General features: G+C 42.7%; 1 protein-coding gene across 5 annotated transcripts; it reads left to right on the forward strand.

Annotated features, from left to right (window-relative positions):
* Positions 1-2,218: 2,218 nt before the first annotated feature.
* On the forward strand, positions 2,219-12,910 carry LOC140650290 (WD repeat and coiled-coil-containing protein). Of its 5 annotated transcripts, none has more exons than XM_072858417.1 (6): positions 2,219-2,395; positions 2,986-3,100; positions 5,507-7,382; positions 10,093-10,210; positions 11,592-11,661; positions 12,287-12,422. In XM_072858417.1, the coding sequence occupies exons 3-5, from the start codon at positions 5,526-5,528 to the stop codon at positions 11,654-11,656; spliced, it is 2,040 nt and encodes a 679-aa protein (XP_072714518.1). In that variant the 5' UTR covers positions 2,219-2,395; positions 2,986-3,100; positions 5,507-5,525; the 3' UTR covers positions 11,657-11,661; positions 12,287-12,422. The 5 variants fall into 5 exon arrangements, with proteins under 5 accessions (XP_072714518.1, XP_072714515.1, XP_072714519.1 ...); XM_072858414.1 differs by lacking the exon at positions 11,592-11,661 and adding an exon at positions 3,345-3,383 and having other exon boundaries at positions 2,225-2,395; positions 12,287-12,910; XM_072858419.1 differs by lacking the exon at positions 11,592-11,661 and having other exon boundaries at positions 2,226-2,395; positions 5,507-6,288; positions 6,895-7,382; positions 12,287-12,910.
* Positions 12,911-13,170: the final 260 nt, after the last annotated feature.

Here is a 13,170-nt window from a genome sequence, read left to right on the forward strand (position 1 = left end):
CACAGGCGCAGGCAAGAGAGAGCGGGAATTCCTAGTGCCATTCTGTTCTTTTAACTCTGTGAAGTGTGTACTTCCCAGAGGTAAAAGAACAAGAGCAAATAAAGTGATTGTCATTGCCATCTCTCAAGCAGGGCTCATCTCTGCTCACCTCTCCGAGAGGCATAATATACCAAGGCCCTATCCCTGGAAGTGTATTAACATATATGGTGAACGTAAGAGTAGATTTCTACAGGGAATTTTTCAGATTTCCTTTTCAGTTCTGGGCTAGTTTTGGATTGTTCTCTCTACAGTTGCACCCTGTCTGTTGTTAAGAACAGAGAAAAAGGAAAATAGAGAGGAGAAGCCAAAACCGTGTTTGTCTATTTTCTGATAAATTCTCATACACCTGAGAGTGCATATGTGTGGAGCAACATAGAAAAGCTGGCATTTGGGCCCACTGCTTATCTTTCTAAACTAAAAATGTAACCTTGGAATTCTATTAATTATCTCAAATCTGGTTTTTAAATTTATTTATTTACTGCAACTCACAGCATCAAGTGCCTGAAGCTGGCAGGCAGACTCTCTTTCATTTAAAAAATACAACAGTTCAAACAAATCCTATTCTCCACCTCTAGCCAGCCCTGTCTCTACCCCATGGCCACTTCTCCTTTGCTGAACAAGCTTCCAAAGGAACCTGGAAACTAACTTCTTTCAATTTGAATGGCAGGAATTTCTCTTCCACAAACCTTTTCCAGTATAATCACATAAAAGTTCTTACTCCTCGCAGTCTTCTCAAACACACCAACCTATCTTTCAGCATCTTGCAGGTGCCTTGTCAGGTATAAAACAGTCAAATTATGTTGAGCCTTTTTGGATAAAGACAGTACATGGACTGGTACCTTGTACCCCACAGATATCCTCACCTACAGTGCATCACAGGCCATTGAATTTAATCTAAAATCCATTTACTGAGCTCAGAAATTTGTCTATGACTGAGGCAAAATGTGCATTTAAATAATATGTCTCTGAAAGTCACCAAGTTTTAACTTGAAGGTGTGTGTAGAGGACCTGCTCTGTTGGCAGTTTGTTCCAGTGGTCAATCAATCAAACCCACAGCTGTGTCTTACGTATTTGAATTTGTCCATGGCTCTTGTTAAACTTTCCTTCACTAACTTAAAGAACTCTTTAGTTCTGATTTTTTTTCTCTGTAAAGGCACTCATGCAATAAGCCAAGTCACCACCTAGTGTTCTTCTTTTGGTAAGTTTGAGTCTTACATATTTACAAATACTTACGTATTTGACCTTGCAACCATTTCAAGCATTTTTTTCACACCTTTGGCAGCTCTTTAAGGCATCTTTTCCAGTGTTTCAACATCCTATCAAAAGTATGGGTTTCAAAAACCGCATAATGATCAGACTGCTCTGCAGTACTTAGTGACAGAGTGGCACAGCCTTGCAATATAATTAACTTTAAAAAGGCCTCAGAATCTTATAAGAAGTTATGCCTGATGCAATAAATAAGGACCAAAAAAGTTGTATTGGAGTAGTTCTGTATCATATTTATATGCTTTCTTCACTTAAAAGTGACCTCCCATTTTCCCAGGGGAAAAAAACCCCAAACGTAAAAGCAAGCAGGCACATTTCTCATTTTGCATCTTTCTCTTGCACAGAAGGATCCAAGTAACTCTTGAAACTTGCAGGCTTCACGTTCAGACCAGCCTCATAGCTGCCGGGTCGTAGGAGCTATCTATCTTACCACCCTCCGGCCCCAGGGGGGGTGAACTGACCCCCTGGTAGCAAGGCCAGGCCAGTCACACTGCTGGTGTCCCCTCACTCCACACTGGGGGCTCAACGTCCTCCCGCCTGAGGGGTCTCCTCTCTTCTCTGGTCCCCTCTCAGGCCTCACCGAGAGCCACACGGATGCGGCCACGCCAGGAGGACGTGGGTGGGACATGGCACACGGTACCTCACCCCCCCCGGGAGCGATGGAAGGGACAAGTCCCTGTCACGTCGCCCGCGGCCCCCTCAGCGGCGGCGCCCCTTGAGGGGCCCTGAAGAGACCGCTCCTGCCACCCGCCGGATCGGTGGCGGGAAGAGAGCGGGGCGGGGCGCGCGCGCACACAGGGGAGTGCACGTCACCGCCCGCCCCATTGCCTCCTGGGAGCTGTAGTTCTAGCGCCCGCCCCTTGTAGGCGCCGCCTGCTGGGTCATAGAGCTCAGGCGTGCCCGGCTGAAGCGCCGCTGCTGAGCGTCGAAGCGGAGCGCCGCGCCCCCCGCGGACAGGCGGTGCGGTGCGGGGCTGGGCGGGGAGGCGGGGCCGGGCCGGGCCGGGAGGTGCCCGCCGCAGCCAAGCGCCGCACTCCGCTGCACGGCCGCGGGGACCGCCTCACCGGAGCCGGGCTGAGACGCCGGGCGGGTGAGGCTGCTGGCCGTGGCGGGGAGGAGAGGGAACGGGCGGGCCGCTGGGGGAGGTGGGGAATATCGGTGCGGGCGGGCCCGCGCAGGGAGCGGCGGGTCGCTGGTGCGGGCGGGTGGCGGCGTGGGGGAAGCGGCGCGGGCGGGCGGGTTTGGGCGCTCTCTCTTGCCCCTTGCCGTGGCCGCCCGGTGCCCCGCCGCGGCGGCGGCTGCTGGAGGATCCCCCGCAGCGTCTCCTCGGCGCCCCGCCGGCTGCCCAGAGCGGCTGGGGACAGGCGGCGTGTTTCACCGGGCATCCCGGCCTGCCCGCAGGGCTGTGGCAGTAGCGTGACACCTGCCCCGGGGGAGCTCGGCCTTTGCCGGGACGGGGAGGGTGCGAGGGTGTGAGGCGAGGCCCGGGGCGGCTGCGGAGGGGGCTGCCCACCGGTAAGGAGAGGTTGGCGGAGCCTCGCTGGCGGCGGCACGCCTCGACGCCCCGAGCGGCACGGCGTGCACAGCTGGAAGGGGTGGTGGGCCGAGGGACGGGGGTTTGGGCAGGAGGCGGCTGGAGTGCGATGGCCAGTGGGTGTCTTGCTGCTTTTGTTTTTCCAGGTCTGCTGGGGATAGTGTAAAACCTCCCTCGTATCACAGGAAACTATCCAGATGGTCCAGGAGGCTTAGTATCTGGGCATATCTTATGAGGCCCGTTATCATCTCCCTTCCATTAGTAAGTATTGCCCAGCAGTGTACACGTGATTGAGAGTAATAAAGAACAAACAACTAACGTTTTGGTTTTCCTACAAGTGTTGGTTGCTTAACGAGATTGAGGTCGGTTATACTGGAGTTTAGAGGAGAGCCAGGTAGATGGTGAAGTTGATTGGGAAGTATCTTGAGCGCTTTCTTACCGTGAGGCAGGATCCAGTGTACTTAAACTTATCCCTGACAGACATTTACTTAATTGGCTCTTACAGATCGTGAAATTCATGGAGTGCCTTCTCCCCTTCGCCAAGGTAACCTGCTTCAATGCTTAGCTATCATTTATAGTTAGAATTTTCCTTAATAGCTGACCTAAATCTCCTTTGTTGAAACTAAGCTGATTATTATCTTGCGCTATGCAGAGTAGACCTGGAGAACAATGGATGAGTGTTCTCTTGTCAGCAGGCTGGTGGGTGTTTGCAAGTTTCCACTCACAATCTTCTCCAAACTGAGTGAACCCACTTCTCCTGTTTCTCTGGTCCCTGAGCTCTGTTAAGCATTTCCATCATCCTTGGACTGTTAAACTCAGAACTAGGCGCAGTACTCCAGTGGAGATACTGTTGGCCCTGAGGAAGTGGGGTAATTATCTCCCTTGTCTATGGCATCCCTCTTAAAAAACATGCCAGAATGATACTGTCTTATTTGGCAATATTCTCACATTACTGAAATATTCAATTTGTGATCCACTGTAAGCCAGATCCTTTTTTGCTATCCTACTACCCAGGGAATTATTGCTGAAGATGTATCCATGTTGTTTGGTTTTGTGTGTTTTTTTTTCCTTTACTAAGTATATAATTTTGGACTTGTTATTAGTTTGAGAAGAAGTTATCCTGATCATCATAACATAACTTTTTCTATCTACTTTTAGTCTCTGAAATGTGCTCTTCCAATCCCCTTCCTCTAAGTTTGGGGTCATCCACAAATAGTTAATTAAAATACCGAGTAGTGTCAGGCCCTGCATGTTGTGATAAACCCTTCCAGTTTGACAGTTTGACTTTCTCAAACACTTTCTTCTTGTTTTTCATGTTTCCTACTAAAGCTGCAGCTCATTCTGTGCCATGGCTTTGCAGCTGAGCCAAATCCTACGGAGAATCTTAAGTGAGGAAACCATCAATTCCTTTGAATTGGCTTCTGTACAGAGTAGGGATTGCTCACAGCTCAAAACTAGAAATATGTGTAAAATCCTGAACCCTTCTGAAATTTTGGTGCCTTGCATATGGCTTCTGGATGTCCCAGACACCTGGTTACACATTACGGAGAATAATGATTGCTGGAAGTTTCCCATTCTCCCTCTTGAAGCTGTTACGCTATGTAGAGAGAACCGAAAAGGCTTTTCTTGAGACATCAGGCAAATCACGTAACCCATTTTTCAAAAATAGTGGAATGAAGGTTTTCTGTGGTTTTATTTCATGCCTTTAAGACAGTAATTTCTACTTTGCAGGACACTATGAAAATAACTACTTCTAAAGCGATATCCAAATGATTAAAAATGTCCCCAGAATTACTGCAGATATTAAAAAAAAAAAAAGGCATTTGAAAATGTATGTATATTTTTGTATGGATATTCAGGTATGTGGAAATACCAGCCCACAGGCATAGTCTTTCATCCATTCAACCCAACAAACAGTAGTGAGCTACCAGGTGGTTTGCGAACTGCAACAAAAAGGTTCACTTAGGAATCACTTAGGAAGAGAAAAAGAATTAATCACTGCATTAAAGGATGTTGAAAATTGTGACTCATTCATGTGCTATCACAGTGTGGCTCGTGCCTGAGGTAGATGGGTCTGTCCCCCCTCCCCGTGTTCTAAGTTCTTTTAAATTCTTTTCTCATTCATTTCCTCAGAAAAATCTGCTTTGATCCTAACTTTCTTCAAAATTGCGTTTGCTTTTTTAGAGAGCTTTCTGGAATAACCATACAAATGCCTCATTCTTGCCCACTTAATACAGGATCAGATTTATAGATAATGCTTGGTTATACTTGTAAGGGATTACTTTATCTGATCGCAAATGGTCCCTGAAGCTGAGAGTGAGAGGCAATATTTTGAAAATTTTTAATACGAAGTCATTCGAAAATATTCTGAGAAGCAGCAACCTGTCAATTAGAATGACAGGATTGGTCTTGTGATGAAAATGCAGCAGACTAAGCCTATGTAAATGGCAAAGTTTCTTTCTCTTAAAATTGCATTTCACTGTGGAAACATCATAAACAAAAAATTCTAGGGTTGGGGATTAAGCATAGATGAACATTATGTGTATATTGACTTCACTGTAAGGAAGAATGACCGCATTGGCAGGGTCATAAGCTAAATAATCGTACAGGTATTGACCTCTAGCCTCTACAATAATTTTTTTTTTCTTTTCATTCTAATTTGTTTAGATGCTTCACATTAAAAATCATGGAGCTAGGAAAGGCGAAGCTTCTGAGAACTGGCCTTAATGCTTTATACCAAGCAATTCACCCTGTGCATGGTATTGCCTGGACAGATGGGAAACAGGTGATACTAACTTCTTTACACCTTCATAATGGAGAACCAAAATTTGGTGACTCGAGTGTTGTCGGTCAGTTTGAACATGTCCATGGGCTCTACTGGGGCCCGTGTCCCCCTGATGCCCCAGCTCTGCTTGCTGTTCAACATAAAAAGCATATCACCATTTGGCAGCTCTGTTTCAATGTTACAGAAAGAAATAAGCTCTTAGTTTCTCAGATATGCGACATCAGTGAGCCGTTTCCAGTGCTCCCCCAAGGGTGCGTGTGGCATCCGAAGAAGGAGATCTTGGCTGTGCTAACTACACGGGATGCCTCCGTCTTACACTCTGTTCACCTCAACAACTCAAGGATTAAAGCAGATATTAAAGGCAGCGGCCTCATCCACTGCGCTTGTTGGACGAAGGAAGGCAATCGCTTAGTAGTGGGAGTAGGCAGTGCCCTTCATTCTTACTTGTGGGATGATGCTCAGAAAACACTGAATGCTTGTTCTTTTTGCCCGATCTTTGATGTAGGAGGCTACATCTGTGCTGTGGAAGCTACTCTGAATTTCCAAGTTGCTGTTGCCACCGAGCTTCCTCTAGACAAAATCTGTGGCTTAAATGCTGGCGTTGCATTTGAAGTTCCGGCGAGCATTGAAACAGAGTCCTTCCCCTCACAGTCCAGCTTATGTGGTGAAGAAGAGTATTCCATGGATGGGGGGAAAAAATCACTGGACTCTGAGAAGCCGTTGTCTGTTGTTACATCTCCTGTGGATCTAACTCACATACTTTCTAGCAAGCAGGGTGCTGATTCCAGTCCTCTTCTTCATCTGAGGCCCAAGGACTACCTAACAGGAAGTGGCCAAGATTCTTCACATCTCATCTTGGTGACTTTTGAAAGAAAGGTTACCTCTACCAAAAAAGTTAGCATCCCAGGCATTCTGGTTCCTGATATAATGGCTTTTGACCCCAAAATGCAAACTGTGTCGGTTGCCTCCAATACTTGTAACGTTATTTTAGTCTATTCACTGACTTCTGCCAATTTACCCAATATTCAACAAATTCAGCTAGAGAAAAATGAGAAACCAAAGGGTCTGTGTTTCTTGACCAATAAATTGTTACTGATACTGGTTGGAAGACAAAAATTCACTGACCCTGCATTTCTTCCCTCTTCAAGATCAGATAAATACATGATCCGATTGATGATTAAGGAACTAATATTTGAAATGGGTCCATCTGCATCAGTTAATGGGAGCTCCAGTTTGAACCTTTCAAACATACCTCATGATCTCTCTACAGATGTTCACCCTCTCAGCCGTGGACTCGTGATACCAGATCGTGCTGCCATTCAGTCCCCTACCAGCAGAAGGAAACTCATTGAAGAAATTAAGAGTCCTCTTTATGAACAAAGCTTGTCATTGAACGTGAGTGACCTCAAAGATAAAAATATTTCCATGAATTTTCCTCCAGCTGTTGAGTCTCTCGATGCTGAACCAGTTAATCGGACTGCAGCACTGTCTGCCACATCGCTGGCATTTTCTAACAAGCCAACATCTCCAAAAAGGCAGGCAGAGGCAGCTTCCAAAATACCAAATTCTTACAGGAATAGCCTATTCAGTGAAAAGGAGACAAGTTACTTTTTGAAAAATGTAGAAAAACTGTCTGGTAACTTCACAGAATTACAGCATCACCTCTGTGAATTAACTGAGCTGCTAAAATCTGGGAAGAGAAATCCTCCAGTGTACCCATCTTCTCAGGAACCCTCTTTTATTAACATCACGTGCCAGGTAATTTCAATATTGAAGCCTTAATGATAAAATCTGTTTATGAATGTATGTTCTTTGTACGGATTTAAAACATGAACTTTTGTCAGATCATGTGCAGGAAGGATGACATCCTATGAATGTTTAGTACATGCAAATTTGGTGCATATGACTGATCTCACTGCACACAGGTGAATCCGATAGGAGTCTGATTTAGACTTATTTAGGCTTTATGTAAGCCTGGCTTGTTTTTGTTGTCCTTCTTCCCTACTCTTCCTGTAATGGCACCTCAGTCCCTATTTACAGTTCTTTTAAAAGTACGTATTTGTGTTTTCTCTGATGGGAGATAGAATGAGGGAAATATTTCAGATAATTTTTTAAACTAAACTGAAAATAATGTATCTGAAATTGTTGCCGTTTCAGATGGATGCTGTAGTAGTGCTTTCATTCTTGCAGTTATCTGTACCAGTGGTAAAACCAGAGCATTTCTGGAAAAAAAAAGACCATTCTCATGTAATGGTCAATAGGATTAGATTTCCATCCTGTTCCTGTAGGTGGGACTAATGTTACAAGTCCCATTCCTTTGCAGGCTTTCAGTGTTTTTAAAGCGATGTAATATTTGGGAATGTGCAGCTCCCTGTCCCCACCTCGCACTGGGCTGAGCTCGTTGGCTATGACCCGGGCAAGCGTACCTTCTCCTTCTGCACAGATCTCTGGTGGGGCTCCAGAGAACCCACGCATGACAGCTCAGTTGCAGAATTAAAGACTTGTATGAAGTTCTAGGAAGGTGATGCTTTTCCTAGGCAACTTCTGAAGTTTTCTGTTTAGAAATTTAGACAAGGGAAAATTTCCATGTATGGGAATTGGTATCAATCTCCTGTCCTCCTATGAGGACAACTAAAATAATGGAGACTGAAACAAAAAAAGAAAAATGCTTTGGCTCTGAAACTGAAATGTTGCTAATTAGCATTGAGCGCGCTGTCTGAGAAGGAAAGAGACCCCTAGGGACACAATAGATAATTCCATTAGCATAGCTTAAAAATGGATTTAAAATCAAATTTCATGTGAAAGACACTTTCCTTGGCTGAAAGAAGGCACTTCCAAATCTCATGCTAGAAAGTGTAAGTTACCTGATTATCAAAATATGGCACAAATCTACTAGGTCTCTTCTATAATTCAGATTAATAAACCTTAGTTAATATTCAAAGTCATTTAAACTGTCATTTTCCTTTCAATAAGCTCTTATTTTTCAGCTTACTATTGCAAAAAATTATTACTCTCAACTTTTGTAGCATTGAACTCTTAGGTCCTAGATCATATTCCCTCACTCTCTTCACTGTTTTCCATTGTAAACATTTAATAATTGTAATAACTCTAATTTTTCTAGCTGTCTTAAATCTTAGATATATATGGGGCATTACTCTGAAAAGTGAAAGTTTCCCTCAGCACGTCTGATGTCTCGTTTATCTGAGGTGTTTGTTTAGAAGCCTACTTTAATTTTGAAGTAGCACAGATTTTTGTTATGTTTTTATATTCAGCTCTCTTTTTACATATAGTTTGAAACTGAGTTATATATCAGCTTGTCTTGATGTTCTAAGAGCTAGATTAGCTACGCTTGCGTGGAGGTGCTTTGCAAATTAAAGTGATGCTACAATTTTACCTACATATTTTGATCCCTGATGATTTGTGGCGAGAAAAGCATTTGAATTCTGAGTTACAAGTGACATTGGAAAGTCTGGCAGAAAATGCTGTGGTTTAAGTTTAGCCAGAGTATATTTGATTCAGAAATCATTAACAGGCGAACAGGGATCCTCACCTCGTGCGCTAAGCCTTGATAGTTTCTCTGCTGCATTTTGTATTTTACAAAATGTTGAGGAAGCCCAAAATGTCCCAAATAAGCAGTGTCTTTGAGAGGGCAGAGTTTATCAGTGCAGGGGGCAAAGAGCACGCGTGCATCTCCAACCTCCCCTCTGCCATATGCCCTCCTTGCGGGTGGATGGGTCCGTCCACAGCGTGGAAAAGGAGTCAGAATTTACTTCATCGTGGTTTTGTCATGACCCGGAGATGTTATCAAGGCTTCCCTGGGAAGTGACATGGTTGTGTGAATTTTATCCTAAGCAAAGACAGAGTTTGTAGTTTTGGTAACAACTGATCTTTTGCAGATTGTAAAAATGCTTTGCTCTGCCCTGCCCCGTGCGGGATATTCTTTGAAGACATGTTTTGGATTTTAAGGTTTGGGACAGTGATGGTCAGGGGAGAGACAAACAAGCCCTTCTGATTTGTTAGTCCATTCTTCGTCCCAAACATTCACGGGCAGGAGTTCTCACCTCTTCTTAAGTTGTGGGTCAGGGAGGGGGGAGGATGGAAAACCTGCAGCTTTACAGACTCCCCAGGAAAATGTCCCTCACAGGTGGTAGGATGAGAGTCAGGATTGTGCTGTGGATGAAGCTCATGGTTTCTTCAGCAGCAGCGTATGATTTCCTCTCCTGTTATTCTGACACATGCTGAATTAGCACAGTTACTTGCTGCTATCACTCACAGGTCATCTCTCTGAGAGCTGAGACTTTAAAGTATAAATCTTGCAAATGGGTCTGAATGAATGTCTGTAGTATTTGACTTTCTGTAAATGACATAGTTGAAGGCATGTCTGCGATCCTGTTTTGATTAATGCCATTTTGAAATCTCTGCTTAAATATACATCATGGTATCTAATGATTCTTTCTTGAATTTACAGAAGCAGCTTTCCAGAAGTGATTCAGATGAAAGGCGAGCTGTTATTCTTTGTGGTGGTAAACTCCGTCTAAATATAGTCCAGCAGATATTTAATCTCTCTCTTGTGGAAATGCAACATGGTATGTTGTAACTATCCAACAATACAAATGCTTTAAACACATGCGGCATTCTTAGTGAGCAGTAGCAATATGCATAATCCCATCTGGAAAAAACCCAAGGAATAAATAATGAAAGATAATTAATAAAAGTTTGCTCATTTGTTTTATAACATAAAGATTCTTCTCTGGGCTTTTACTGAGAAGAATCTTTACATTATAAAAAAAAAAAAAGAGCAAACTTTTACATATTGATACCCCCTTACCAAGTGGCTAGTTATACGGGAAAATTACTGTCACCCAGTATTTTATTTCTGTTTTCAGCTATTCTCAATAGAGACGTCTGAGTAACGAGGTTAGAGCTGACTGGTGGGTGGTTTTGGAATACAGTTTTCTATATTTTAATCTGTAGTTCCAGCATCTAGTCTTCTTTAAGAAATCCTGTAGTTTTTTTATAAACACAAAAGTAGCTCTCTGAATTTTAGCAGTGCATGTCACTTCAGTTTTTGCTGTGAAGAAAACTACCTTTCTTATTGCTGTGGTCTTCTCTGCTGTTACCCATTCATCCCATGCACACCCTGCGTGCCTGTGTACCTGTTAATTCTAAGTGTCTTACTTTTGACAAAGGTAGAAAACATACTTTTGGGATATGATCTCTCACTGCTACAGATATTCTCTGTACTATATTCCAGCTACTTGCCTACCGCATCTGCTGTCTGCCAACTTGCAGATTACTGAGCAGCTATCCCAAAGCCTTAAGGCTGCTGTTCCTACCATCGTGCAAGTTTCCTTTTTCTTTAAGTAGTTGTTGGAATATGTTTGGTATTCCGATGCCTAGATAAAACTGTAGTCGGATAATTCACTAGCAATCGGATCTTGAAAAGGTTCTTGCTGCTATCTCACGCTAGTTTAGTAGTGGCACAACCCAGAACGGTGTGATGTACCCGGTGATAACGGTAGGCAGTTTTGTAGATACTGACCTCTTAATTTTTCAGACTGGAATTTTATTTTGAGCTGTAAGACTTGAATAACTTCTCTTTCTGGCAAGTGAAGTTGTCCCCATTACCTGCGCTAGTTTCGACTTCTCATTTTTAGCTTAAAAATGTAAACTTAACAGAATTGGTTGCCCAGGATTGAGTAATCATCATGCATACGACTAGCCTTACCAGATAAATTTTAAAAGCAAACAGTGTTACAGTAGGTTTCTTTATTAATTTTACAAATGTTACTAGATAAACAGGCAAAGTAGGAATGGTATTTTTAAATTCCTGAATTGTGCTGATTTTAAAGTTTGGTCCAAATGAGGTATTAAGCCAAAAGATTAAAGGGTTGCATGCTTTTAAGCTACAATCGTCTCATGACCGTACTTGTGACATGAAGTTACATAATGTAATTTTACAAACAGCTGGAAATGTTTCTCTGAATTCCCTCACCCCCCACGAGCTCTATTTTATTTCTTCTTCAACTTAACGGAGGCAAGTATGAAAATTTTCTGGTTTATATGAATTGGTAGAAGTCAGTGTTTCAGATTCAGTAAACAATTTGAAATTGTACAAATAATGCTAATGATGATGTGAAGTCAAATAGCAAATGGAGCAGAGACATGGGGTTTGTACAGTGTAGTACAGTATTTCTTCCTTGTATTTATTGGAATTAATTATATTGAAATTACATAATAGAAGCAGTTCCTAAATTGTTTTTATGATATTAATTTGTCATTTAATTTAATACATTTCTGCTTTTTACAGTATCTGCACAGCTTAAGCACTGTAAAGTAGCTTATGAATACCTAATTAAAACCAAGTCTCGACGCTTATGAATTCTGTTCAGAATTTCATTCCTCCTCCTTATTTGAAGCGCGCATTTATTATAGTCTCGTCTCATAGTGGAAAAATTGGTCAGAAAGCTGTTTTGTGTAGTTGTTAACTGTCGTTTATTTTTGAGATTATACAACCTGTATCTCCCCATACTTTTTTTTTTTGCTAGAAAAACTGTAAACATACAGAAGCATTTAACTTTAATTTTAGAAGAAATGTTTTATACCTTGAACATACCTAACTACAGGAAAACTTATAAACAGACATCTATGCGTCTTCACAGGTTCATCTTGGATTGTTCTCACAGCGGACAGCGAGGGCTTTGTTCCGTTAATGTTTACGTCCATGCAGGAGATAGTTGTAAGAGATGCCAGTACGAAAGGCTACAGCGCCCGTTCTTCCAAAACTTTGGACATCATCAGTTCTACAGAAGGGTGTAGACCTACTTCTTCTGAAAGTCTGGATATCACGAGTTCTTTGGAAGGCCTCAGAGACTGCTCCCCCAAGGCTTTAGACAGCAGCAGTCCTTCAGAACAGCCCAGCAGTAAAATGTGATTTTTGACAGTGATTTTGTAATGCCTGTCTTATGACGGGAGACTTACATTTACTGTGTAGGACTGCAAATTCTAAACAACAGTCTGTCTCAAATCTCTGTTGGATTTCCATAATTTTTGTGTCGCATATCACTGTAAATTATTTATTTGATCATTGGAAACATTAACTTTTTTTATACTAAGCAGTGTTTTTTAAATATGCCTTTTGCAGTATAGACCAGGTCTTTGTATCAGTGGTTGAAAACATACATTCTTACAAGCTTCTGAGCTAAAGTCTCCATCTTGGTCTTTAATATGTTGGTGTTTTTAGATGATAGTAAACTTGCATAATAAAGAAATCCTTGAAAACGCTGCATTGTCCCCCATTTCCTCACTTCTGTCAAAGCCTGAAATACTACACTGTTGTTATTTAGAAATAGTGCCTGCAGAAGCACACGTGGTTTTGCACTGGTGTTCCTAAGGGTGTAAGCACTAGTTTAGGTATATGGAGCTTGGGACAACGTATGATCATGTGGAATATCCATAGTGGCTAGAAGCAAGACCTTTTTCCCCTCCTGTGCCCACCAATAATGCCTCTCTGTCCTTACTTCTCTGGGTGGATTTGGGGAGGTGG

The sequence above is a fragment of the Ciconia boyciana genome, chromosome 3 (assembly GCF_034638445.1).
Source record: "Ciconia boyciana chromosome 3, ASM3463844v1, whole genome shotgun sequence".
NCBI lineage: Eukaryota > Metazoa > Chordata > Aves > Ciconiiformes > Ciconiidae > Ciconia > Ciconia boyciana.

Excerpts from the sequence above, each read along its gene's own strand:
- LOC140650290 (XM_072858414.1), top strand. The coding sequence starts at position 5,526 with ATGGAGCTAGGAAAGGCGAAGCTTCTGAGAACTGGCCTTAATGCTTTA. Across the intron at positions 7,383-10,092 it reads TTATTAACATCACGTGCCAG|AAGCAGCTTTCCAGAAGTGA; the intron begins GTAATTTCAATA and ends TTGAATTTACAG. Across the intron at positions 10,211-12,286 it reads TCTTGTGGAAATGCAACATG|GTTCATCTTGGATTGTTCTC; the intron begins GTATGTTGTAAC and ends GCGTCTTCACAG.